The 24,895-nt window shown below is 39.5% G+C and overlaps 1 protein-coding gene across 5 annotated transcripts; it reads left to right on the forward strand.

Annotated features, from left to right (window-relative positions):
* The first annotated feature begins 510 nt into the window (after positions 1-510).
* On the forward strand, positions 511-23,062 carry SLC35D2 (solute carrier family 35 member D2). Of its 5 annotated transcripts, none has more exons than XM_049794935.1 (12): positions 511-674; positions 3,083-3,116; positions 4,730-4,816; positions 8,227-8,294; positions 10,364-10,435; positions 12,362-12,430; positions 13,454-13,556; positions 14,953-15,045; positions 17,454-17,521; positions 18,297-18,375; positions 20,185-20,267; positions 20,890-23,062. In XM_049794935.1, exons 1-12 carry the CDS (start codon positions 535-537, stop codon positions 20,990-20,992), a joined length of 999 nt encoding a protein of 332 aa, XP_049650892.1. In that variant the 5' UTR covers positions 511-534; the 3' UTR covers positions 20,993-23,062. The 5 variants fall into 5 exon arrangements, with proteins under 5 accessions (XP_049650892.1, XP_049650895.1, XP_049650894.1 ...); XM_049794938.1 differs by having other exon boundaries at positions 20,453-20,981; XM_049794937.1 differs by having other exon boundaries at positions 20,546-20,981.
* The last annotated feature ends 1,833 nt before the right edge of the window (positions 23,063-24,895 follow it).

The raw sequence follows: 24,895 nt of genomic DNA on the forward strand, positions 1-24,895 counted from the left end.
GGGGCGAGTGCTCGGAGACGCCGAAACTCCTTTCCCACAAGGCCGGTTTAGGAAGCGGCAAGCCCGTGTCGGATGGTGGCGGGGGGGGGGGGCGGGGGCGACCGGTGAACCCGGGGGAGCTGCGCTGCGGGCCTGGCTTCCCGTGGAGGCGGCGGCACGTCGCGGTGCGTTTTTGTCCCCAGTACTTTCGGCCGCCCCGAAAGGCCGCGGTGGCGGTGAGCTGCCGCTGCGGGAGACCTCCGGTGGCGGCCCAGGCCGGGCCGGGAGGGGAGGCGCGGCGCGGCCCCCGCCAGCAGGGCCCCCACGCCCGGGCTCGGCACAGCGGCACGCCCCGCCAGGGGGCGCCCCGCGGCCGCCGCCCGCCCCGCCGCTCGGGGCCGAGGCGGGCCGGGCCGGGCCGGGCCGGGCCGAGCCGGGCGGGGGAGGAGGGAGGGGAGAAGGTGGGGGAGCGGCCCGGGCGGGCGGCAGCCCGCCCGCCCGCCCGCCCTGGTGCAGCCCGCCGCGGGGCCCTGCCCGCCGCCGCTGCTCGCCGCCATGAGCGCCGGGCAGGCCGCGGGGGAGGCGGCGGGCGTCGCCGCAACCCCGGTGCTGCCCAGGGTGCTCTCAGCCCTCTTCTACGGGACGTGCTCCTTCCTCATCGTGCTGGTCAACAAGGCCCTGCTCAGCGCCTACAGGTGAGGGCCGGCGGCGCGGGCCAGGCCGCAGGCCGCGGCGGAGCGGGCGTGGGGCCTGCGCCGGCTCGCCTCGCCTCGCCTCCGGCCCAGCCCTCCCGAGGGCCGGCGGCGGTGCGGCTGTCCTCCCGGCGAGGGCAGGTTGTATGTATCCCGCTCCCGTAAGCGAAGCGGAGCGGGGCCGCGCCGCGGCGCCAGCCGGGGAAGCGTTTTCATCACCCTTAGCCTAACCCAGGGGCGTTGGTGCAGCTCGGGTCCCGGGTCCCGGGCGCCCTAGCAGCGGAGGTGTTAGGGAACGCGCTGGGGCCCGGGTCGGTTTCTGCCATTTCTGACCCCGTTTATGCCCAGTACGTGCCCCTTCTGCAACACCGCCCGAGCGCTGAGCCGGTGGCAGGCCTGTTTTTGAAGCGTGCCAGTCTCTTCCTCGAAGGCCTTCCGTTATTGCCAGCACCGAGGCTGTCGTTTTGCAGGTCGTGCCAGCTCGGACCACCCTTCAGGGAAACAAACAGCGTTTCCCCTCACTGTTCCTGCCGAATGATCTCGTTGCCTTCCAGCAAGCACCTTTCTTTTCTGCGGTGGCCAGAAACGAAAGGTGAACTTTAGAAAATCTCTTAAACATAAAAACACTGAAGGACTACGTCTGTGATTTGATGCGGCGTCCCATATGGAATCGTTGGCCTGTAGCTGTGGTCCTCTCACCGTTAATATTGTTTACTTAAAAGGTTTGCTCTGGTTTTGCTGTGTTTAAGTCATTATGAACTAAAAACAGAAAAGGAAAAAAGCCAACAAAACAAAAGGAAAAAAGTTAAAAACCAAAACTTGCCGTTATTTTCTAACGTTGAGTGCTATTTGAACACATAACAGCTGTATATAACGACTCCCAGAAATGGTACATGAGGCACGTTGAGATTTTGCTTTGTAGTGGTTTTCCTAATACAATCTGCAGCTCCCTATAAGTCCCTGGCATATGTCTAGCACATCTGTGAAAGATAGTTGAGGACAGCATGCCCTTCAGTAAGCCCAAGTTTTGTATCAAGAGTTTACAGCATTGCTGGGAATGTTTAGGGCTATCTGCAAATCCAAAATGGCTGGTGAAATCTGTGTGAAGTCTCCATATTTATATGGTGTAGCTAAAGTACAAACCACAGTTTAGGTGTCACATGATTATAAATGGAAGTCCTGTTTCTTTGGGGTTTTTTCTCTTTTTCCCCCTAATACCCCTATGTCCGGGATTCTCTTTTGCTGCTGGCTGCTCCTGACTATTTATCTGTGTTATGATTCCAGTGTCCTTATGGCCTTCCTTCTGCAATTCAGGGCACTTCTTTCTTTTGCTAATACTGTGTTCCTGTCCCAGTGGTGCTTATTTGAGATGTACGTTTCTCAGCATACCATGCAGTAGTATAGCATATATTCCTGGTGGCTTCTGTGATAAAGAGCCGCAACCTCAAGGAGCCTCGATAATGGAAAATTACAAAGCTTGTTGGGAACGTGGACCCCCTTAGGCGTTTGTTAGTGCAGATGTGCACAGAGAATGAAATCGGGTTTATTTAGATTCCTTGAATGCAGGTTTGTGTGTGACCATCCCTGACAGTGCAGTCTAGCAAAATGCTGCATGACTCCTGGGAAGCAGCAGGAGCTGTCACATTTAGGGAGTTCCTTGACACCTGAGGCTTCTGGGCAAAGAGGCTCCAGACACTGCTGGTTATGGCATAAAGAAGCCATCCATCATAAATAACTTCTTCACTTGTGTTTCAGTATGCATACAGAGAATTAGCAGTTACTGCCACACCTTCATTGGTTTTACCTTTATGTAGAATTAGGGAAAAAAATGGAGCCACGTAGGGTCTTCAGGTGTCCTGCTAAAGTTTCTGCTTTCTTAACATTCAAGTACCCATGCTTTCAGCTAAAGCTAACTGAAGGGGTGTTGTAGGAATTTAGCTGTTTTAGCAGACAATAGATGTTTCTACGACATTTACCTAGGTACTTTCTTTTCACAAAAACATATTTTTAGTGTGTTTGGGCTGTGGAGGTAATCTTCCAAGTTAGGGCAAGTGCAACAGGTTTAACTACTATACCATCTCGTGATGTATACTGTGTATCTGAGGCCACTCAAAAAATTACACATTGATAGAGTTCTCCAAGTGTGTTACCTTCACTTACAAATATCCCCAAAACAATGAGCAATTTAGAATTGATCAGCTATGCCTACGCTACATTAGTTGGATGCAGCTTGTGTTTTGCTACACAAATAAAATACTAGGACTCCAATAAGTGTAGCAGTTCTTGAGCTCTTCTGAAAGACAGGCCAGTCATCCACATATCCAGTTGTTGACTTTGGTGCTAAAATTAAAATATATTTTTTTTCTTTTTTTTCCCCTTCTTAGTATTAAATCTCTGTTTATGCTTTTCAGCTTCCCATCACCAATGTTTCTTGGAATTGGACAGGTATGTTCACAAGTAAATCATACTAAATGTACTCATTATTTTGTACGTTAAACTAATGTTTGCAGAGAGATATATTTTAGGTGGGGAAATCTCTGTTATACTGCACTGCTTGTCTTCTGGATTAGATATGCTGTAAGGAAGAGTGATTTGTTTTAGTGAGATCAAGGAGGTTTCAGCTCAAGTCAAAACTTGCCTGGGAAGGGTAATGTAAAGGACTGGAAATGCCATTAATTTCCCCTTGTAGAGATCAGTAGTTAAGAGATCTGGCCTTCAAAACTGTCAAGATTTGTTCTACCAAAAGCATAGATCCTGTGAGAATTCTGGAGCATTTGTGGATTATATGCAGAGATATTGCCCCTATCTGTAAAAAAAATGTATATTTCCTTATAAATATCTCCCCCCTTTCCCAGCAGTTTTACAGTAGGACTGCCACACAGTTTTGGTTCTTTGTTGCCTTATTTGCCTGTGGGCAATTTGGAGTACTGCAGCAGAAATAGTTTTTTGTTATTTTTATTGCCAGTAGGCATCATAGTAAAAACAGACCTCAAACATCTTTGTACATGGTCCATAAAGAAGAATGTGTGACTCTGCAGAGGGATAGCTGGGAAAGATAGAGCCTTGAAGTAAGTGTTGTTTAGGCAAATTTAAAAGAAAGAATATACTTTCTGCCAAGGTTGTAAGCTAAGAGTTAGTAAGGAAGAGGTGAAAACGGAGTACTGCAAGTCTGACATCTCTGCTGTTCGGTGCTGAAGAGAGTAAAATGTCTTGTAAAGTCTTTGCTGTGTGAGAGGGTGAAAGAGAGTTTCACACATCCAAACTGCTCAAGGAACCACACATCATGTTTCAGTGGAAGCCAAAGACTAGAAAACGTGGCAGTAATTCATGTTAAGGGCAATGATATGGCTTTTTTTCTTTGCAGAACTTAAGACTGAATGGCATTTCCATTTTTTGTTGACTGATCCTTCCAAGACTTCCCTGAACACTTTGTAAATGCGCATAATACGGTATAATGCTTTAGTCTGCAGAACATGACTCCATCCCATTCTCTAGATAGCCAATTATTGTATTCTTGTATAAAGGAAATATTAACTTTTTTTTTCCCTCTCTGGGGCCATCTTTAACTCTTATGATGTTGGATTGCTCAGATATTCTCCTTCATTCTGTCTGTATCTTTATAATTTCTTCCTCAAGTTGTCAACAGACTGATCAATGCACAAGTCCTGTCTTGCAGTACCAAAAAAGTTGTAGGAATGATTCCGCAGACTAAAGAACACTCTTGAGTGAAAAATAACATGATTATTCTGGGATCCTGTCCTGTTTTTTTCTCAGCTCCTTCTCAGCATGCATTGTTTCACAGGTTGCCACTAATTTTCTCAAGCTAGTAAAACATAATGTCTATATTGTAGTTTTAAATAAATAGCTGGCAAAATTGATAAGAATAAAGTTGTTCCAGTTTATTAATTGCATGCTGTGGTGTTCTTTGAAAGAAATATGTAATACCTAGCATATGTCAAATGCATATAAAGATTTTTCTTTGAAGGGGTTCTTTCATTCATACATTACAGTTTTACTCTTGCATGACTTTTTTTTTTTTTTTTTTTTTTTTTTTTTAGATGGCAGCCACTATACTTATCTTGTATGTGTCAAAATTAAATAAGATTGTTCACTTCCCTGATTTTGACAAAAGTATACCTGTTAAGGTAAGGATTGTGTAGGTCCTGATATTAATAAGAAAATGTTACCTCTTATAGTGGCATTCTTTCTATGGAGACAAAATATAAAAGAAGAACAAAAAATTTTCCATTTGTTTGTGATTGTATCTTTGTTTCATTTAATATTGGATTTGATAATTTTAATTTCACTGCAGTATTCTGGCCTTTTTTTTTTTTGTAGAGAAATCTGGTGCCATTTTGTTATGCAGTAAATGGGAAAGGGTGCTGTACCTTCATACAGCTGGACTAACTCTTTCAGATTCCTGAAGTATTTTTCTGGATGTATACAGCTCCCTGTGGGATCAATGGGACATCTGTATTTAAGAAAAAATTTTGATCACAGCATAGCGGGAGAAAGGCTCCTTGGAAATTTGAGTGGGACCTGTGATAAAACAATAGAAAAAGGATATGCAGTAGACCAAAAACCCGAACAACAGTTGACTCCAAATGTAAGATTTATGTTCCATAGGAAGGGCTAAAGTAGTGCCCACTGAAAACACTGTAGGTAGGGACTAGCTGCATCATACAGGCCTTAAGTGTGTATGGTCTAAAAAGGCAGGACAGAGAAAATATGAGAGGATCTTTTATTATTTCAGATTAGGAACTAGGAGCTGAAATGACTACAGCAATGATCCATGTAGATTTTTGCATCCGTATGCAATGTTGCTGGAGCTTTACTGTGATGCATAAGCCCCTGGATTTATGTCTTGTTGCAGGGTATTGGTCAGTGTTTGGTCAGAGATGCAGAGAGTGTTATCTCCCACCTCTGCTACAGGGCTCAGATATCATAGCTTTTCAGGCCAGCATCTTCATTGCAGAATCTTGTCTTACTGTCGGTTATGAGGTTTACTATGAACATCTCACAGGCATTGGTGAATGCTGTTTATTCTTAATGCGTGTTGAAATCATTGGCATTTCTGCATGTGAAAATCTTGTAGGAATATCTATAGCATCGATTATAAAGTGGACAATCCTTGTTTTTTTCCAAAATATGAAAGAAGATTTCCCAGTAGGTAGTTTTGAGTTCTGCATATAAACAACTTGTTGAGATCTTGAGGAGTTTCTTCCCTCCACCTTCCCCAGTCCCACTACTCTCCCTCTCTGCTGTTGCCTTCACTTTAACATCAGTACAAAGGCATTAAAAAAATACAGCACCCATTTTCTTTGTCCTAATAATATCTATCCTTTGGAAGACTTTCCTGGATATTCTGGGAGCAGTCAGCGCTGCAGCATCCAGGACTTGCATATTGCTTGTAGTGCTGGATTTGACTAGTCACAGTGAATCAGCTGGATTGCTCATTGTTGATTTCTCTACTTTTTAAAGCACTGTTTGACTGAGACTTTATCCTTTTGACAACTTTTGATTTCATTGACACTAATATTGTCATTGATTTTCACTCCCAGACTGGTTTATGTCCTCAGTGCTTTCAGCTAGAGTCTAAAGTACTTATTTCAGTGACAAAACTTTGGAGTTCTTGACCCTTTTTAAGTAAATGTTTCATTGATCTCTGATGTTGTGCTGGATGTTGTAATTTTGTCTTTACAGTAGACAAATTTCAGAGGAAAGAGAAGGTAATGTCAGCTCTGTTTTCATCCTATGAATGAAATAAACCAAATTTTTCTAAGTAAAAATTGCAGGAGGGATAGTGCATAGCAAATTTTTTGTAAACTTATGTTGACAGGCTGAACATTTATTGTTACTTATACTCCTGTTTACTTTATAGTCCTATTTACTTTTACTGTTACTTTCACTTAAAAGTTAACTTTATGTAACTATCATTAACTTCTATGACATTTTTCTCCTCTCTTGTCTTTGCTGTAAAAGAAATGGAGAATTTTTAATGTAGATAAAATGCAGCCCACTCCTCCGTGTGCTTTTCCAGCACACAGTGCTTTGAGAGGGCATAGCCTCCAACAAACAATGTCTCCCAAAACAAGTATAGGCACAAAAGCAGCAGCTATTACATGTGTTAGGATAGAGGATTTGTTTTGTCTTTCTGCCATTTCAGCTCCACTTGGCAGATAGTGAATGGGACTAGATGTACACGCCACCTTTGTCCCCTTTGATTACTTTGATTGGTTTTAATCTTTTGCAACTTTTCTGTAGTGGGAGAATTAACAGCTTTGAGCTGCAGCTGAATGTTGCGTAGGGATCTCTGACTTCTTGTACATTTTCTTAAGGCTCTGAAGTTGTGTTACTGTTTCTCTGTATTGTGTTAGGGCCCATATGTTTCTGTGTGAGTCAGTCTCATTATACTAGAAGCTGGAAAAGGTAAAGTTTAATTTACTGCTAAATACTTACCTTTCCTTTCTAGTGTCTTGCATAGCATAATTTGTTGGGTAGATCTAAAATGAGGTATCTTCCAGTGTCGTGGTTTAACTCCAGCCAGCAACTAAGTACCACGCAGCCGCTCACTCACTTCCCCCATCCAGTGGGATGGGGGAGGAAATCGGGAAAAAAAAAGGTAAAACTTCTGGGTTGAGATAAGAACGGTTTAATAGAGCAGAAAAGAAGAAACTATAATGATAATGATAACACTAATAAAATGACAACAGTAGTAATAAAAGGATTGGAATGTACAAATGATGCACAGGGCAATAGCTCACCACCCGCCGACCGACACCCCGCCAGTCCCCGAGCGGCGATTCCCCGCCCCCCCCCCCCCCCCCCCACTTCCCAGTTCCTAAACTAGATGGGATGTCACATGGTATGGAATACACCGTTGGCCAGTTTGGTTCAGGTGCCTTGGTTGTGTCCTGTGCCAACTTCTTGTGCCCTGGCTGGCCGTGAGAAGCTGAAAAATCCTTGACTATAGTCTAAACAATACTGAGCAACAACTGAAAACATCAGTGTTATCAACATTCTTCGCATGCTGAACTCAAAACAGCACTGTACCAGCTACTAGGAAGACAGTTAGCTCTATCCCAGCTGAAACCAGGACATCCAGGAATACTAATATATGTGGAGTACCTAGAGAAACACAGCATACTTGAAGTTTATTCATTCTTTTATTCCACCTGTTCTGTTGCTTATTTAGCTACTGTTACTTATATTACTTTTATAGCTAAAATTCAAATATTAGGATGGCTATTAATCTGAGGCTTACAGTAATTAAAACTGATTAACATTTACTCTAAATGTAGTCCGAGTCTCATTAGAGGTAGATTGCAACTCTTCTAATGAAATCAGTGAAGCTGTAGTGGTGAATGGTCACATGAACAAGAGCTGCAGATCAGTTTGCAACATAGTTACATTTTTTTCCTTAAAAACCTCCTCTTTCTTGCTAATAGTACATCTAGTACATCTGATATTACAGTTATCAAATTCTATCAAGTAAAGTTTCTTAACAGTGCTTCAAAACATAATAATCTGAGTTGTGCTTTTAATTTTATCACAGTTGTTTCCTCTGCCTCTGATTTATGTTGGAAACCACATAAGTGGATTATCAAGTACCAGCAAACTCAGGTACAGTAAATGGAAGTTATAAGTAGACTGTTTGGATTTTACCCTTTTCTTTGTGGGGGTAAAATATAAACACTAACAAAGAGCATTGCATAGGGACTGAAATGCATATTAAGTCTGTCTGTCTGTCTAAACTCCTGGTATTATTACAAAATTCTTAACCAAACATTTGGTCTGTTTACGAGTTATATGCTTCTTTTAAGTGGAGCTTAGCCAGGCCTGTACTGACAGAAAATCACTATAATCCCCTATGACAATGAAAGTGCTTCCACTTTCCTGTCACACCAAAGCATCCAGCTTTTCCTGGGTGTCCTAACTAGAGAGTTTGAAAGCTATAAAAAAGACGTTTTTGAAGGAAGGAGAATAAGGGAAAGATTTGTACCATGATGTCAGTGCAGGTTATTTAGGAATCATGAAGAGATGGAAAAACTACTGTGCAGTGGGGTGGTGTCGGTGGTGTAGCCCTGCTGAGCACCAAAAGCAGGTTTTGGGGAGATTGCTGAAGGGTTCCCAGGCACCTGTATGCCCATAAGCGTAGATCCATGAGAGTTGCTTCCATGCTAGTGCTAAAAAGGTGTAAGTTATGTAGAGGACCTGCTGAAATAGATGGAACAACCACATTTTCTGTGGCAGAGGAGTGCAGAAGCATGGTGACTGCACCAGGACTGCAGGATACAACACTACCATTGTGGTGGTTTCTTGTATGTTATTACAGGCTCCTGAGGATTTGGTAGTAAGCTAAACCAAAACAGAGTTTTTTGCAGCTTTTCAGCATTTCAAAACTTCAAGACAGATGCTGGGAGAGAAAATGTGTTACTTTTAATTTGTTTACATTTCTTTTTATTTATAGAATTCATTTTCTCTGACTAGCAACATTAGACACCTGATGATGCAAATTTTCGTTGTACAAATTCAGAAGTTGTTCCACTGAAGTGACTGTTCAGGCAGACGTAAGGACTTTGGCAGTACTGTCCTTAGTAGCACTTCAGCCATTGTGAATATGGAAGTAGTTTCAATTCTGTAAAAGTTTGATTCATGGGTTCATCTTTCCCATTTCCCTACCTGTAACTTTAAAAAGTTTAGTAGGTTATTTTTAACATTAAGTGCACCAGTCCTCCTCCTATGGCTGACTTACATATACTATTGGTAACTAATTTTTATAACAGAAAATTAAGAATGGCTGCAGTGTTTCTACAATTAACATTTTGTTACATTGTTTTTTGTTATATTATGTGAGGTTTACATTATGGAATTTTCCACTTTATATGGGTTGTCTGTAAGGTGTAGATGATCTTATGCATAACTTCAAAATGTCTGTTGTAAAGTGATTAAATTCTGTGTTAGGATTTGTGTAATCCATTAATGCAGTTGCTAATAGTTATCTAAACAGAGGATTAATTGGTCCATATAGCCATACTGTCAGATTTCCAAAGTGTCAGATGCAAATGTTTTCTCAAATCAATAAGGTTTCCAACTGTATTACTTTGTGTAGACCAACAATATGTTTTTCAAAAGTAGCTGTTTGTTTGGTAGTTGCAGCTGGTCCCACCTTTCATTTTTCTTGTACTTTCTCTGATTGTTTCTTACAGGTTTATTTTATTTTTTTCAAAGTACAGCTTGTCTACTAAGCATGTTTGCTTTGTATTTTATTTCTGTTATATGTTTTCAGAGACAGGTTTATTGTGTATCCTCTAAGTTTACAATAGAAATCTTTTTTACTTACCCTGCCAATGAATTCTGCAGAAAGAGTTATTTCATAGGGGCTATGCTAGGTAGAAAATAGTTTCTATATTCCATTTCGCTGATGCAGCAGGACCTTTTAGAAGGTAGCCAATTGCACTGTTGTACAAACTGGCAAATCTTATTATTTTTCAGTGAGTTGATTATCTAATCTGGCCCTACGGTCAGACTGACATTTTTTAATATACGCTACGTGGCTGGGAATTTGTTTTGATTGCTTACTGTTGGACTAATAGTTTAATCTTCTGGTTAGTAAAATCAGATAAGAATTACAACATAAAAATGCTGTTAATCTGATGCTATGCTTGGATTTTTTTTTTTTTTTTTGACAGTTTGCCGATGTTTACAGTGCTCAGGAAGTTTACCATTCCACTTACTTTACTGCTGGAAATCATCATACTTGGGTGATCCTTTTTTTTTTTTTTCATTTAAGATACCTTTATCTTAGATCATATCAAATGGATTACTTGTGGCATTTCATCAGAATATTGAATGAGTGATTTTTACTGACAAATAGAGAAAAGCAAAGAAAGTGGTTTTATGTAGCTTTTTTTGAAGACATAGATACATATTAGTGAATACAGGAGGAAAAAAATTCAGCTTGCTCTAGTTTACACAGCTTATTCCCTTGACTGTTGCAGAAGAATCAGGTAAGCAGAGCACAGCTCAGACACTTTTAGTGGTTATGGTTTGTGTGTCACCTCGGAGGAGGCCCCTAAGCTGCAAACTGCTTCAAACAGACAGATCCTTATGTCTCAGAACAGTGATGATAGTATGGCAGTCTGCTTATGTAGCTTTCTGCTTCAAGTCTAAAAATGTACCCATTTAATGAAGCAAAGTGGTATCTACCAGTGTGCTGTTAGATCAGAAAACTCCTTAATTATGGATACCTCCTTTATTTTTAATGAGAAATCAAGAAGTGTATGCTATTGCAGCTTGGGATCACTAGTTTCAGTTGTACTGACTTGGAAGAACAGGAATATAAATACATGATACTATGTCACCGTCATAGTTCTATCAGTTAAGGTGAGGTCACGGGGGAAAAGCAGCTTGCTGAAGCTGAACCTAGGCAACATGAGAGTGATGGTCAGGGGAAGGGCTTTTCAAAAAGCCCCCAAGTAGACTGTCATCTCCTTTTGGCTGAAGCAGCAGTTGATCAATGTGATTCATATTTGGGGATGCTCTGGGATTCTTTTCTAGTTGTAAGTTCTCACATGGAAAGCAGAACTTGCTGCCTTATCCTGTTGGCCTGAGGACTCCCGCAAGCGAGGAAAATGCGAGTTGGTGAGGTTGTCATCAGTTCTCAGCTGGAATACAGCAATGTGACGTATAAGTGCAAGCAACATCCTAACCTAAGGGAAGCTTAAGAGCAGAACACTGTATTCATACAGACTGCCACAGTGTATTTCCTCAGGGCTGAAAATGAGAGGACACCAGAGAGTATGCTGGCTTAACTCAGGATTTGAAAAGCAGTCAAAGTTTGGGTTGTTACTGTCTAGAGTCATTATGATAAAAGCCTAATATATCTAGAGACTGTATATGGCTTTGTTGTTGGGACAGTGGTCCACAGCTGTGCTTCTTTGACACACAGATTTCTGCAGGAGCTTTGTACGTTTTGTTTTGATGGATCTTTTCTCACAGGCCAGTTCAGAGATGGGGGCTGGCCTGAGAGAATGACTAGCAGAATGTCTGTAAGGCACATTGCAGTATGGTGCAAAAATAAGTACTTAAGACATTTATAAATAAAGTAATACAGGTATAAGAAGCAGAATAGTTTTATGGTATGTTTTTCCCTACTCTGTGGCAGTGCTGATGTAGACATAGTGAAGAATATCATAAGCTTCTGTGCTTTCCCCTTCAAGTACAAGGTTTAAGTTTGACTTCAGAGTAAGTATCTATTTGAAAAATAGCTGAGCTAGTGTGCTGTACAGCATCTTCCTCAAGAAAGGTGGGATGAAAAACTCCATGAGATATGTGTAGTGATTTTCCTTTATTGGATTACTGGAAGACACTGAAAGATGTCCATTATGAATATCAATACACAGTAAATTACAGTTTGTTTCAGCACTGTTACTTTAAACCTTTAATCTTTACTTTTAAAATTATCTAGTAGAAAAATGGTCACAATGCTTTTTCAGTCTCTCTTGTCAGGGTCAAGGTCTGACAGTGTGGCACATGGTCAATCACATTGCTTCTGTAAGGTTATCAAGACCTTGCCCTCCTGTTAAATGTTCTGTGATTACTAATCACTTTGAAACTTTTCAGCCAGCCAGCCATTTAATTTCCTCTTCAAATAATGAAAATGTGAACTGTCTAATTTTTGCCTACAGGAAACGATACCCACTGAGTATTATAGTCAGCGTATTTGCCATCATTCTTGGGGCTTTCATAGCAGCTGGGTAAGGTTTTCATTTGTTATACAAAGTCATGTTATGAGAGGAGGGACCACAGGAGGACTTTTTCCTTGTTAAGTGCCAAGTAAACCTAAGTTGAGATCAGTTACTCTGGATTAAGTTGATTTGGAAAATCTCTCTACTGACATCATTGGGAGGTGCAGAAATGCAAAGGGAAAAATTAAACTCCAGCTGGAAGTATTTGGGTGCTTCTTTCCCCCCTCTAGGTTTTCCATGGTTGCAGGATCATAAATGAAGCAAGTTAAAATTGTGAGGAATGCTGCTTTTATTTCATAGTAGCAGTGTATTTTAATAATCTTAGAAAAATATATTCTTGTTCTGGATAGAAAGACTGCTTTTTTTGTTGTTGAATATTGTTTTGAGTTAGGCAGTGTGTATTTTTTAAATCACTTTGAACAAGTTCAAATGTACAGTTAAGTTCACAAAGCACTCATCTGCTAGTCCCCTCTGTTTTCTTTCTGTTTGAATATTCCTTTACCTAACTGGAACTGTAATGTTATTTTTTGTCCCTTGGATTTGCTATGTACAAAGGTAAATAATTTCCATGTGATGTGACTCAGATAGAGCCATGTCCTACTAAATGAATTACCCTATATCCATGAGGTTTCTAGTCAAAACAGAAAGGATGACAATATGTCTGGTCTGACTGTAAAAAACAAGTAGTTAGACTTTATTCCATAGTTACTTTTTGTGTTGAAAGAAATAGATAAGTAATGCTCAGTAATAATTAGACAAGTTGTCAGGATTGAGGCAGATGGAATTTTTCAAAGAATGAAAACTGAACATTTCCTGCCACTTCCACACTAAATACTGGGAACTCTCTGATGGTCCTGTGACTGGAGAAGTGTAAAGTAGTTCAATTTACAAAGAAGGCTTAAAGCAAAATCTATGACTTGCTGGAATTCTCAGGATTTGTATTTCCTTATTTATGATATTTCTCTAGGTAAACAAGGTAATGAAATGCTTGTATACTGTTTGCTTATTTACAGTATACTATTTTTTTCCCAGGTCTGATCTGTCTTTTAATCTGGAGGGCTACACCTTTGTATTGCTAAATGATATCTTCACAGCGGCCAATGGAGTTTACACAAAGCAGAAAATTGATCCAAAGGTAACTGTGGGTTGGTTAGGTTGAATTTAACATTATGACAATATGATAACACTGGGTTACTTATTGTATGACTTTATGAACATCCAGTTATGAACTAATAGTTTCATTTGCTTTCATATTTTAGTTGATACATACATCCTTAATACAGAACAGCTGGGGAAAAACTTGTTACTAATATCTCAGGCCAGACTTAGATAAACAGTGTTTTTGTTTTCTCCCAAGTCTTTTAGGCAGAGTTTGTAGTGGCTTTAAAACATTGCTTTTGGCTAATAAAATAAAATCAAGCCAAGCCAAAAGCAAATTGTTTACTTGTAAACTTGATATATATATATCTCTCTAAGGAAGGTGACTTTTTGACTAGAAACACACTTTAAGTGAGGTTACACACTTCAAGTGAGGATTTTATGTTACATGAACTTGTGGGTAGGAACAGACACCTGTCCAGTTTGAGTCAATATATCACAACAACAGATATCTCTTTTGGCTGTCTAAAAGCAAGTCTACCCCAAACACAGGTATGCCAAAGAATTAGGTGATACCTTGATACATCATACTTTATGTAAACATTGAGCAGGCTGCTCTTCAAATACAGTGCCATGAAAACACACCAAGCTATAGCAAAGAGCAGTCTTGGAAATGCTGGATGGAGGTTTTGTCACTGATTTTTGTGGTTTAGTCTGTACAGTGGAGATATATATCTTCTAATAATCTCAGGAGTCACATCAAATCCAGACTCTGTATTTTTCTTAATGAGCAGCACTTAACAGCCTCACAGTTTTCTACAAAATACAGGATTTAATTTTAAAGCAAGAGATAAGCTGGAGAGATTTGCTAAGTAACATGGCCAAATCTGGAGGAAGGGAAGGGTCCTTTTTCATTCCCCTAATCTTCTGCTTTTGTGTCAGGCAAGTTAACCAACAGGATATATATCCCTCAAATTGCTTGAAGTTACATCAGTTACCAGTGATTACAGATGCTCCATCTAGGAGTCAGACTTCATTAATTTTCCTGTTATGCTGGCCCCAGGGAGCCACTCTGCCCTGTGCTTTCATGGTTGATTTGCAGTAGATGGAATGGGTGATCCCTTGGCCAGGCAGAGACTTACGTGGAGTCTAACATAAAGCAGTTCTGGGCCAGTGCCTTGGGAAGTTTCTTACTAGCTGGTGTTGTACAGAAACTGTTCAGGGTATAGCAGAGTAGTAATATTCTGCTGAGCATACAAAGTGACTGAAGTGAAAACTCAGTACCCAACTATCACAAGCTTGTATTTTAAGTTGGAATGTATTATGTTTTGTCTGTTCATTGACGATAATGTCAGAAGGATTGCCAGAGTAATATTTAGTATTTTGCTCCCAAATGGCTTGTTATTCCAAACACCATGTTTCATTTTTCACAGGAGTTGGGAAAATACGGTGTCCTTTTCTACAATGCTTGTTTCATGGTGGTTCCAACAGCTATTATTAGCTTTTCTACTGGAGACTTTCAGCAGGTAAGGAGCAATATTACATATCTCAGACTGATAATGGTAGTTTGTTCATTTTTTTCAGTTGGGGGATCGGTGGGGTTTTTTGTTTGTTTGTTTTTTAAAGAGGTAATCTTACCTCTGTGTTAGTGACTAGTATTTGAAATATGTGACTTGGACTTGCCCTTCACAGGTAAGAACTTGTAATTATTCACTCTAAGGAGAAGCTGAATTTGTGTGATAGCCCTTGTATGAGTCTTTGTTTAAGAACTAATGTATGACTGGGGACTCTCAGCTAAAGCAATTGGTTGGGAATCCAGCTGCACTGTGTGATTGCCACATGCTCTAAAATGAGATTGCAAATACCAGAACCAGACAATTTCCAGTCCTTCTCTCATTCTGATGCACAGAACAGATTCCTGTTTAGTCTCAGTCTAGTTTAGTAACCTACATTTTTCATTCTTGTAGAACAACAGCATGACTCCCCATGGCTAATCATAATACAGTATAATACTGTAGGCAGTATGTCCTGGCATGTAAAGTATCAGACCAGGAGGTTTGTGTTTTTCTGGCTCCCTCATGGACTTGCTGAGTTGCCTTTTTACTCCCAGTAAAAAGAGTCTAGACATTCGTATTCCTTTTTGGAAATCTTTGAGATTTGCCACTGAAAATTGCTGCAGAGCTTGGGGGTGTCATAAATCATTCCAGTGTCCATGATTTTATTATTGTGTTCTTAGAAGGCTGCTTTAAGTGGAAAAATTGTCATTCCCTGAAAATGATGGATTTAGGTCTGCTCTGAGTGTGAAATCTCTTCTTGTGACATCAGTCCAGCATGACCTTGTGCCAGTTTAGGAAAATGCAGCTAATGCCCTTCTTGGCAGATGTAGTGGGGACCAAGGTCGTATGGCTGTAAGGTTTCAACTACTTTCCCAGCAGATGGGCCTGGAGGCATTTTGGGAGAACTGGACAGGGAAGGCTACCTTGTTGCTAGGTTTATTCCATGGGAAAAATAAAGAGTGTGTTGTGCCCACATGTTGAATTGGCACAAACAATTTAATGCTTAATTGCCTGAAAAGAATAAATATCAGAAAAATGCATAGTGCCTTTTTTGCATACGCATTGGCTTGATTACTTAATATTAAAAGTCCCATTAAATGTTGTGCATAACTAGTGTCAATGTGATGCACAGAGATTAAATCACAGAAAAAAGAGAGAAAATGGGAAAAATACTGATGAAAAGTCAACAAATCATTGTAGGTAACACCTGTATTTAGCAGATTTTCAGGCAATAGAAGTTGGCTTGCTTTTACCCTAGCAGAGCTTTTTGCCTTGGTCCATCACAGACAATGCACAGCATGTATCTTTTGCCAGTCAAAATATCAGTGCTGTGTCTATGTGACAGGGAGATTGCTTCTGGTCCTCTAGCTACTTCTGGAACGGTAGTTCCCACATCTTGTAGAGGCTGCAGTTTGTGAGTGTCCCAGTTATTCACTTGTCCTTCACCAGCTGGCTGACTAGGAGGACAGGAAAGCATGATACAATGGAAGAGAAAGGAAGCCTCAGAATGTCTCTCAGTAATACTTTGCAGTTTGTTGTTGCACACCAGCACAATTCTAGCAGGCCAGAAATGCCCGAGATCCCTCTAATCTGTAACCTCAGGTGGTGGAGGCTCAGCTAGCCACAGCTTAGCATGGATCAACAGCCTTTATCCTGTTTCTCAGGGATGTGTTCAGCCTTTGCTGAGTTTTGTGCTGATAAGGGTGTCTTTAAACTAACCAGATTAAAATGAGGCATATCCTGGAGTTACTAAGAATGGAAAAGAACCTGTGACATGTTTTCTTAGTGACTGTTGTGTTGCACTGTTTGTTTGTTTGCTGCATGTCACTAAGGAGCAGACTTCAGAGTGATGATTTAGCCTTTTCATTGACCTTCATTGATGAGAGACCTCGTTAATGCTTATTGAATATACTTTTGAGCTCAAAAATGCAGGCTTAGACCTTGAAAGCTGTTCATGAATGAATATATGGTATGAAATAGATTTCAAGGAGATTACTTATTTGCTTTTTTCTCTCTGTCTCAAATCAACACTATTTATTATATAATATTAATCACAGTGTTTGTGTCTGTATCAATAAATATAAAACCACGAATTCTCTTTATTGTATTTATATTTATGGCTTGCAGTGTGCAGTTTTTTATCTGCACTGCTATACATGTTAGAAGAATGTGTCTAAGTATCATGGGTGCTGTCATCCTCTTGTCGCTGAAGTTAAATGCATCAAAATGTTTCTAGTAGTAATATAAAAGTTTCATAATTATGATGTGAATCAAGTGTATTTTGTGATTTTGCACATTTTCATATTACCTGCATTTTATATGTGTTTACAGTTGATAATATAGCACATAATTCTTGCTTTCTCTTTTTATTTTAATAGGCAACACATTTCCAGCACTGGACAAATTTTTTATTTGTCTTTCAATTTGTTCTTTCCTGCTTGTTGGGGTAAGGACACAGGGCAATCAAGTAAGGTGTTTTAATGACAGTGTTTCAAATTGCAAATCTCAAATGTAGGACTCACTAGTAAGATATGTTAAACTTCAAAGAAAATATATTTTTCCCCCAGGCTTCTGTCTTGTCTTTTATTTCTAATACTGTAAATAACTGGTTTAGTATTATCTATGTTGTTGACCTCACAGGACAGTGGTCAACAACATGACATTTAGCTTTTTACTTACTGTACTCAGTGTCTCTCTGCTGGCCATCTCTTCTGATTATCTGATGACTTCTTTGCAGTTAATAGAACCTAAGCCCTTTAGTATAGGAACTGTTTCAGTTGTTTGTTCTTTAAAGTACCTGGAAAAGTGTGGGAGACTAAAAAGTAATGAAACAATGCTTTGTTCCTGTTGGAACTGCAGTCAAAGGAAGAACAGAAAAATGTGTTGGATCCTGTTCTGCTCTTTCACATGTCACCACCCAAGGGGTCAAAGTAACTTCAAATACTGACATTTAAGAAGCACTGCTTCTTAATGAATGACTCTGCTAGTTGACCCTGCCAGAGCTCAAGCAGCACATTTGAACATGTATTTTGAGTACTCTGTATATGTATATCATTAACTTAAAATACAGATCCATAGAATCTTATTTTAGTGTTTGGAAAAGGTGGGATTGAACATCCCAGCAAAATACTGGTGCAGAAAATGTTGAAGTTTTCAAACTGTTCATAAACTTCTGAGCTCTCTGGAGGAATTCATAAAATTTTCTCCTTTATTTTATCTAGGTTTCTCTTGATGTATTCTACTGTCCTGTGCAGTCATTACAATTCTGCGCTCACAACGACAGTAGTTGGTGCCATCAAGGTGAGTTATGGAGCAGAAAAGGGACATGAGAATGCTCAAATAGGCAGGGAAGAGGATTGACTCAGCAGTGATCCTGATAGTGCTTTGAGCTGGAAACTCAAAATGAGGGCTAATATTGAGACAATGCTTGTGCCACTGCTTCTTTGATTGAAGCTCAGGGATTTCCTGTAAGAGAATCTTGAACCACTTTAATTAAAAGATGTACATTTAACTACATTTCATCAGGTACTGTCACCTGCTTCAGTTCTTTATCAGATTACTGTGAGTTAGTCGAGGTGGCCTGGTGCAAATCCACTGTAAACGGATACAGACTAACCCACTTTCACTTTGGGCTGAACTAATTTCCGTTGCAGCTAAGACATAGGGCATTCATAGATGGAGAGTAATGGCTAAGCTGTAGTAAGGAGTGTATTGCTTGGTTAACTGTTTCAGCCTCTGTGTCAGAATTTGTGTTCTAGCTGAATGGACTATTTAATCTTGGTTTGTATAAATTCTGGTCAATTTGATCAACACCAAAACATGCATGTCTTAAAAACTGAACTTCATGTCCTTACAGTCTGTTTTCTCTAACCCAGTTTAACTTAAAACCAGTGCAACGTCCTCTGTGTTGATGAGGCCAGCATGTATGAGCTGGGAAAATCACTGACTGCCCAAGCACCTTTTTGTAGGCCAGTTTGGAGGGAAGCACAGAACTGTACGCTGGAAGAGTTTTAGCAAAAGATTAAGCTTGTGCAGTTTTAGCAAAAGATTAAGCTTGTGCAGTTGTGGGCCAAACAACTATTTGAATCCATACTAGCTTAGGCACAGGAATAACAGTCCTCAGGGTGCTCCCTTGCATGGGTGACTAAGGAAAACAATACCTCTACCATAGTAAAATCCGGAAAAGGAAGATGGTACTTCTCTTTCTACAGTTGTTTGGGGTTTTTTTTGAAAGCTAGCAAGATTAATCTAGTAGTTTTCATTCTGTGGCCCTGAAAGTGTTCTTTTAAATTTTATGTGTCTGCATTGAACCATTAAGATAGAGCAATAGTATTTCTATTTTCTGAGCAATAATACTCTTTGAGACATTTTGAACAGCTTCAAAAATTGACAAGCGCTTTACGATGCAGAAGTCCCCAGTAAAAACTGGTAGAAATTATGTCACTGTCCAGGCTAGCTGCTAAAACATTTGAAACCAACAAAGTGTTGGTGAAATGGACACACAGTTCTGTAGCTTTCATTCTGTCTATAGGGGACAATTTTTCCAAAAATTGATGGGAGCAGGGTGAGAGGTAGCATCTTTAACTTTAAACTGTGCCTGCCTTGAACTTGAGCCAAGTGTTTTCAATGCACATTTAGTTGGCAAAGGAAAGAGGTAACCCTTTTAAAGCAATAATAAAGAGCTTTTATTGTAACTTTAAAGCATACTTTTTATGGTTGACAACCCAAAACCTGCTTTTAAGAAATGGGATTTGAAAGGAGCCTTCTAAAGATTAAAAAGAAGTACATTTTCAGAAGGTGGCCATAGCTCCATTTTGCCTAATATCAAATACCTGATTTTCTTTTTTTTTATTTCCTTTTTTTTTCCCCCCAGAAAGTCACTCTCAGTGCATTGCATGCATTTAGAAAACATACTGATTTTATTATTTTATTTAGCTGTTACATTACCCATAAGGCTGACATCCTGTGAAACTAATTTAAATGCTGATTTTAGAGTGGCCAGCAACAGAGTATAGCTATTTCCTTAGAAAAGTAAATTAATTAATACTGGTTTTATTCTTGGAGATGAAAACTGACTTCAATAAACGCCTGCCTTTTGTTTCCTTTCAGAATATATCCATCGCTTACATTGGGATGTTGATTGGTGGAGATTACATATTCTCTATATTAAACTTTATAGGGCTAAATATTTGGTGAGTGGAACTTGAATAGCCTTTATTTGTTAAAGCTGAAAATTTCTCAGTGAGACATAGTTTTATGTTTTGTTTGATTTGGCCTACTTGGGTGATGCAGTTTTGCAACTACTGACCTGAGGAAGCACTGCCTCAGGATGTAAAGTCCATTACAATTAGTTATGTCTTTTCATGTCTGTTTTCAGATATTGAATCTTACTGTGGTAGGATCTTAACTATGGAAACATACCTGCAGTTTTACTGTGTGGGATTGAGTTCATTCTTTTTTTTATGAGCAGCAGTTCTGAGCTGTGAGGCTTCCAAGTAAAAGCCAAGTGGTGTGGGAAGTGAGTACACTGACTGAATTAGTTGTGCCCATTGAATATGAGTTATAACTTGTGAGTTGTTACTCTTTGTGTTTGGATGAACTGTTACATCTGTTTGTATGAATCTGTTGGAGCGACTGATAATTGATGTTTGTCTCCTTGGGTCTACTTTCTCAGATGGCTTACATCCTCTGAGGCATTCCTAATTTATGCTAGCTGGCATTCTTTGATCCTTTGGAAGGAAGGGAACATACCTATAAAATGGTATGTACAACATCAGGTATCTCTGACACCTCTGTTTGTTCTCTTTTCTTTAGTATGGTGGGAGGACTGAGATACTCGTTTTTAACCTTAAGAGGAAACAGCAAGCCTATCCAATCTGGGGATGAAGAGAATGCACTTCCTGAGTCAAAGTGTTAGCCAAAACACCTGCCTTGAAAGAGACTGAAGATACAAGTTTGTTTAGCATTGCTGAGAACTTAAATAAGTATATGCTGGAACATATTTGGAACAAGAAAAAAAAATCTACCTCAATTGCCACAGATGCGCACATAATTCATTGGTTCAGAAATATTCTCGTACACCATGTTTTTTACATGTGAACAAGTTTAATTTTAGCTTTTTTTAACACCACAAGCTAATTTATAGGAAGGAATGCCATGAGCAAATCTCAAGTTCTAAATTTCTTCATTTACCTATACTTTGGTGCTATCTGTACTCAAAAAGATCTGCGAGTTCTGTTTCAGTGTCTGTCAGTACTCTCTGAGGCAAAACTCCCTGTAAAGATAATGAGGGTTGATTCAACATTGCCTTATACCATATGCAATCTTTGATATCAGTGAAGAGATGAAAGATGCTAGTGATTCAGAATGATTTCACATACGCATTTGTTCACATGTAAGTCTTGTAGAACATATGGGGCAAAGAGGAGATGTGGCTGCAGATTGTTCCCTGTGTAAGTGTTGACTAAAGAATTCAGGATATGGCCTAGTGCGTTCAGTATACATGGAGTAGAAGTTCTCTCTCAATTTTTTCCTCATTCTCAATAACATCACAGTGTTCTGCTGCAGTTGTCACTGTTGTTATAAATGAACCCTCATAACTTTGCTGCAGGATCAAGGAGAGAAGGAAATTGAGAGAGGATTTTTTAAGATTTAAAAAGATTTTTTTGTGTGTGAGCCAGTACCAAACAGGTGATTAGAGAGATAACAAAGGTAAATCTATTTTTGTTTAGGTACGTTCATCTTTTTATATCACGGTCCTCTTGTCTGATGTTTTGTCTATAACTACCTTTTAATGCTGCAGAGAAGTGATGCTGCAGTGTACAAACTACAAGAGAGGAAACTGAATGGTATATGTAAGGCTAACTTGTGTTTAAATGAGGAGAAAGGATCAGTGTCCTGTTGTGTCTTCAGTATGCAGTGAAAGCTTATCTGGTACTAGTTTATGCTTAAAATTCAGAGCAAGGAATCATAAAAAGCCCAGGGGGTTGCTACAGTGGGCAGGGCTGGTCCAGTGGTTAAAAAAAAGGTCCAGAATGTGGCTATCTGGGTTGTCATCTAGGACAATGATGGCACAGCTCTGTATCTCTATTTCCTTCTCTGAAAATACAGTTGATAATGCTTACCTGTGTCTCTGAGGTTGTAGTATTAATCTTTGAAAACACGGTAGAAGCATTGCAGCGCTGGAAGACAGCAGAGTAATTAATCTTGTTGAAGTTCTCAATTCCCTGCAAGTGTGAGCCAAGATTTTTTAAAATAATCAAATCAAAAAGATTTTGGAAGACCTTGACGTGTAACCAGGGTGGTCTAATGACTTGTTTGATCCCCACTTGAATTAAAATACAGCTAAATCTGAAAAGTGTTACTCTGTATGTAACACGTGAATGACCAGACTGGGTTAGATCTAAGAAACATGGGAGTAGATCATAGCAGAAGCTTCAGGGAATGGCTGGGCTGCCCACTGCCTGCATGGATTTGAATGGCAAGAGGAGCAGTGACTACAGATACTAGAAGTGGAATTTAAGGGCACAGTCAAAGCGGAAACAGAAGTCTGAGTTGTCCTATTTCTCACAGCTGGCTAAGAGATGTGACTTTCATTTGCTACCTATTAAAGAGCCAGAGAGGGAAAGGGTTGCTGCAAGTATTTTAGAGAGATCTTCTGGTTTTAAAGATTTCCTTTATACTTAAAAAGCCTTCAATATTTTTTAGTCTATTCTTTTGTAGGACTCCTCTTTCTCCAGATCATCTCTACCTCCAGAATCCTAAATATTGAACCTCAACTCTCTGCAGTGGGACAAGGCATTGGAAGGTTTTCATTAATTACAAAATCATTATGAGAGCCATTTGATTGCAATAGCGATGGACATGCAATGGCACCTGCTAAATAAGATGTAGTTCCCACAGAGGAACAGCTGCTGTATGCATTTAATTCATTAATATTTTGCTGTACCTTTTATAAATAAAGAAATACAGATTACAGTTTTAACAAGTTTTTTGGGTTTTGTGTGGATGGACATGTACGTAAAATGCTTTCAAGCACGCTTGCGTGGCATGAATATTTGCCTTCTATGCAATCAACTGATATAGTATACTTGAAGTAGTTTCATTAGTTCATGCTGTACTATAGTGGAAGTTATTTAATTCATTGTTCATGTCATGTTTTTAAAGTGCTTCAGACTTAGACTTCTCACCTAAAATACAGGCCTGATTCTCACAGTCTTTGTGATAGTATTACCAGAATAATTTAAAAAATAAATTTAGGAATAATGAAGAGTAGGTACTATCTAGGAGAACTTGCAAGTGATTGCATCCTTTCACAAAGCAACTCAGCTTCAGTCACTTACTGTTTCCTTCTGTATCTGCAGAGATAATGTTGATTCCAGTAAATTTGCTGGTTGAAACTCTGGGAATATGGGCTCAAACAGGCACAACTGTCATGTTGGAATTTAGGCAATTACAGAAATGGCTATTTCATTCAGAACCTCAGAAATTGTGTCTTTTCAATAAGGTAGTAACTTAAAACTCGTTTCTCTTAGGATACATCTGTAGACTGTCCTTACTTTTCTACAGATTTCATATTAGCTTAATGAAATACTAAAACAGTTGTAAAACTAGATGACTTATGCTGTGTGAAGCTTCATTTTCTTTCTTTTGGAAAAATAGTAAAAATGGTTAGAGAAAACATTAGTCTTCAGAATACATATTTTAAAGGAATAGTGAGTTAGTTTTAAGAAATACTGGATTGATTTCTGAAAGTCACATCGCCTCACAGAAGTGTCTTGCGGTTACATGTTTCTAGCTACAAAACTTGATTTTCAGCAGTCAGTCCAATATTTTTAAAAGTTTTAAGTTCTACAGGTGGCAAGGTGTATTAACAAGGTGTATTAACAAACTTAAAAATGGTAACTGGACTGGAAACGAGTATTGTACTGTGCATCGATCTGTTCATACTCTTAATTTTGTAGGGATTGCTTAGCAGTGGGTTAGCTGTAATGGAGTGAGATTAAGAGAGAAGAAGTACAGTAGTCACCCAAAGAAGCTTTCTACCCCTGCAATGTGTAAAGTTCTTGCAGTGATTCCTGTGAAAGTCAGAGAAGCAATAGCTCAGGAAAAAAACCTTAGACTGGGCTGGATGAAGAATGCTTCACATTCATATTTTACCTCTCAGTATCTTGGCCCGATTTACAAATGCTAGGCCCATCAAGTACTGTAGGCATATCTCAGACTTGTTACCAGCCTCTGGAAAAGAAAATGGCAAGGGAGCATGGACAGAGATGGAAGTGCAAAAAAGAAGACTGGCAGCTATGGAAGTTTGTGTTTTGAACTCCATCACCAAACAGAAGTGATTTATTTTTTTTTCCATTTAAAGGAGGTATTCAGCATCAGTGTTGCATATGAAAAACACAGTGCAACTTGTTAAAATTTAAAGTATTCCTTGAATAGTGAGTGATTCTCTGGGGAATTTGTGATTGCTTGTAAATATTTTTGGAAATGTAATATTCAGACCTTTTCTGATTTGACTGGCCTTATGGGGTAAACCAAGGTGAAATTTTAAGAGAGCTTATGTGTGAGGAAACTGGGTTGTTGTTAAGCTAAGATGGTAATGATTTTTATATCTTCTTGTTACAGACAAGTTAGTGCTACATTTCTTGTGATTTCAAACATCATCTTTCTCTGTAATGCATCTGCATATTTAGGGGTGACTTCTGTTAAAAGTGGAAGAATATCATTGAGGTATATAGACAAATTTTATTTTACCTTATCCTAAGTGCATGTGTAAGCATCAGTGTTTCTCTCCTCCAGTTTAAACTGATCTTTGAAA

Source organism: Accipiter gentilis, chromosome Z (assembly GCF_929443795.1).
Source record: "Accipiter gentilis chromosome Z, bAccGen1.1, whole genome shotgun sequence".
Lineage (NCBI taxonomy): Eukaryota > Metazoa > Chordata > Aves > Accipitriformes > Accipitridae > Astur > Astur gentilis.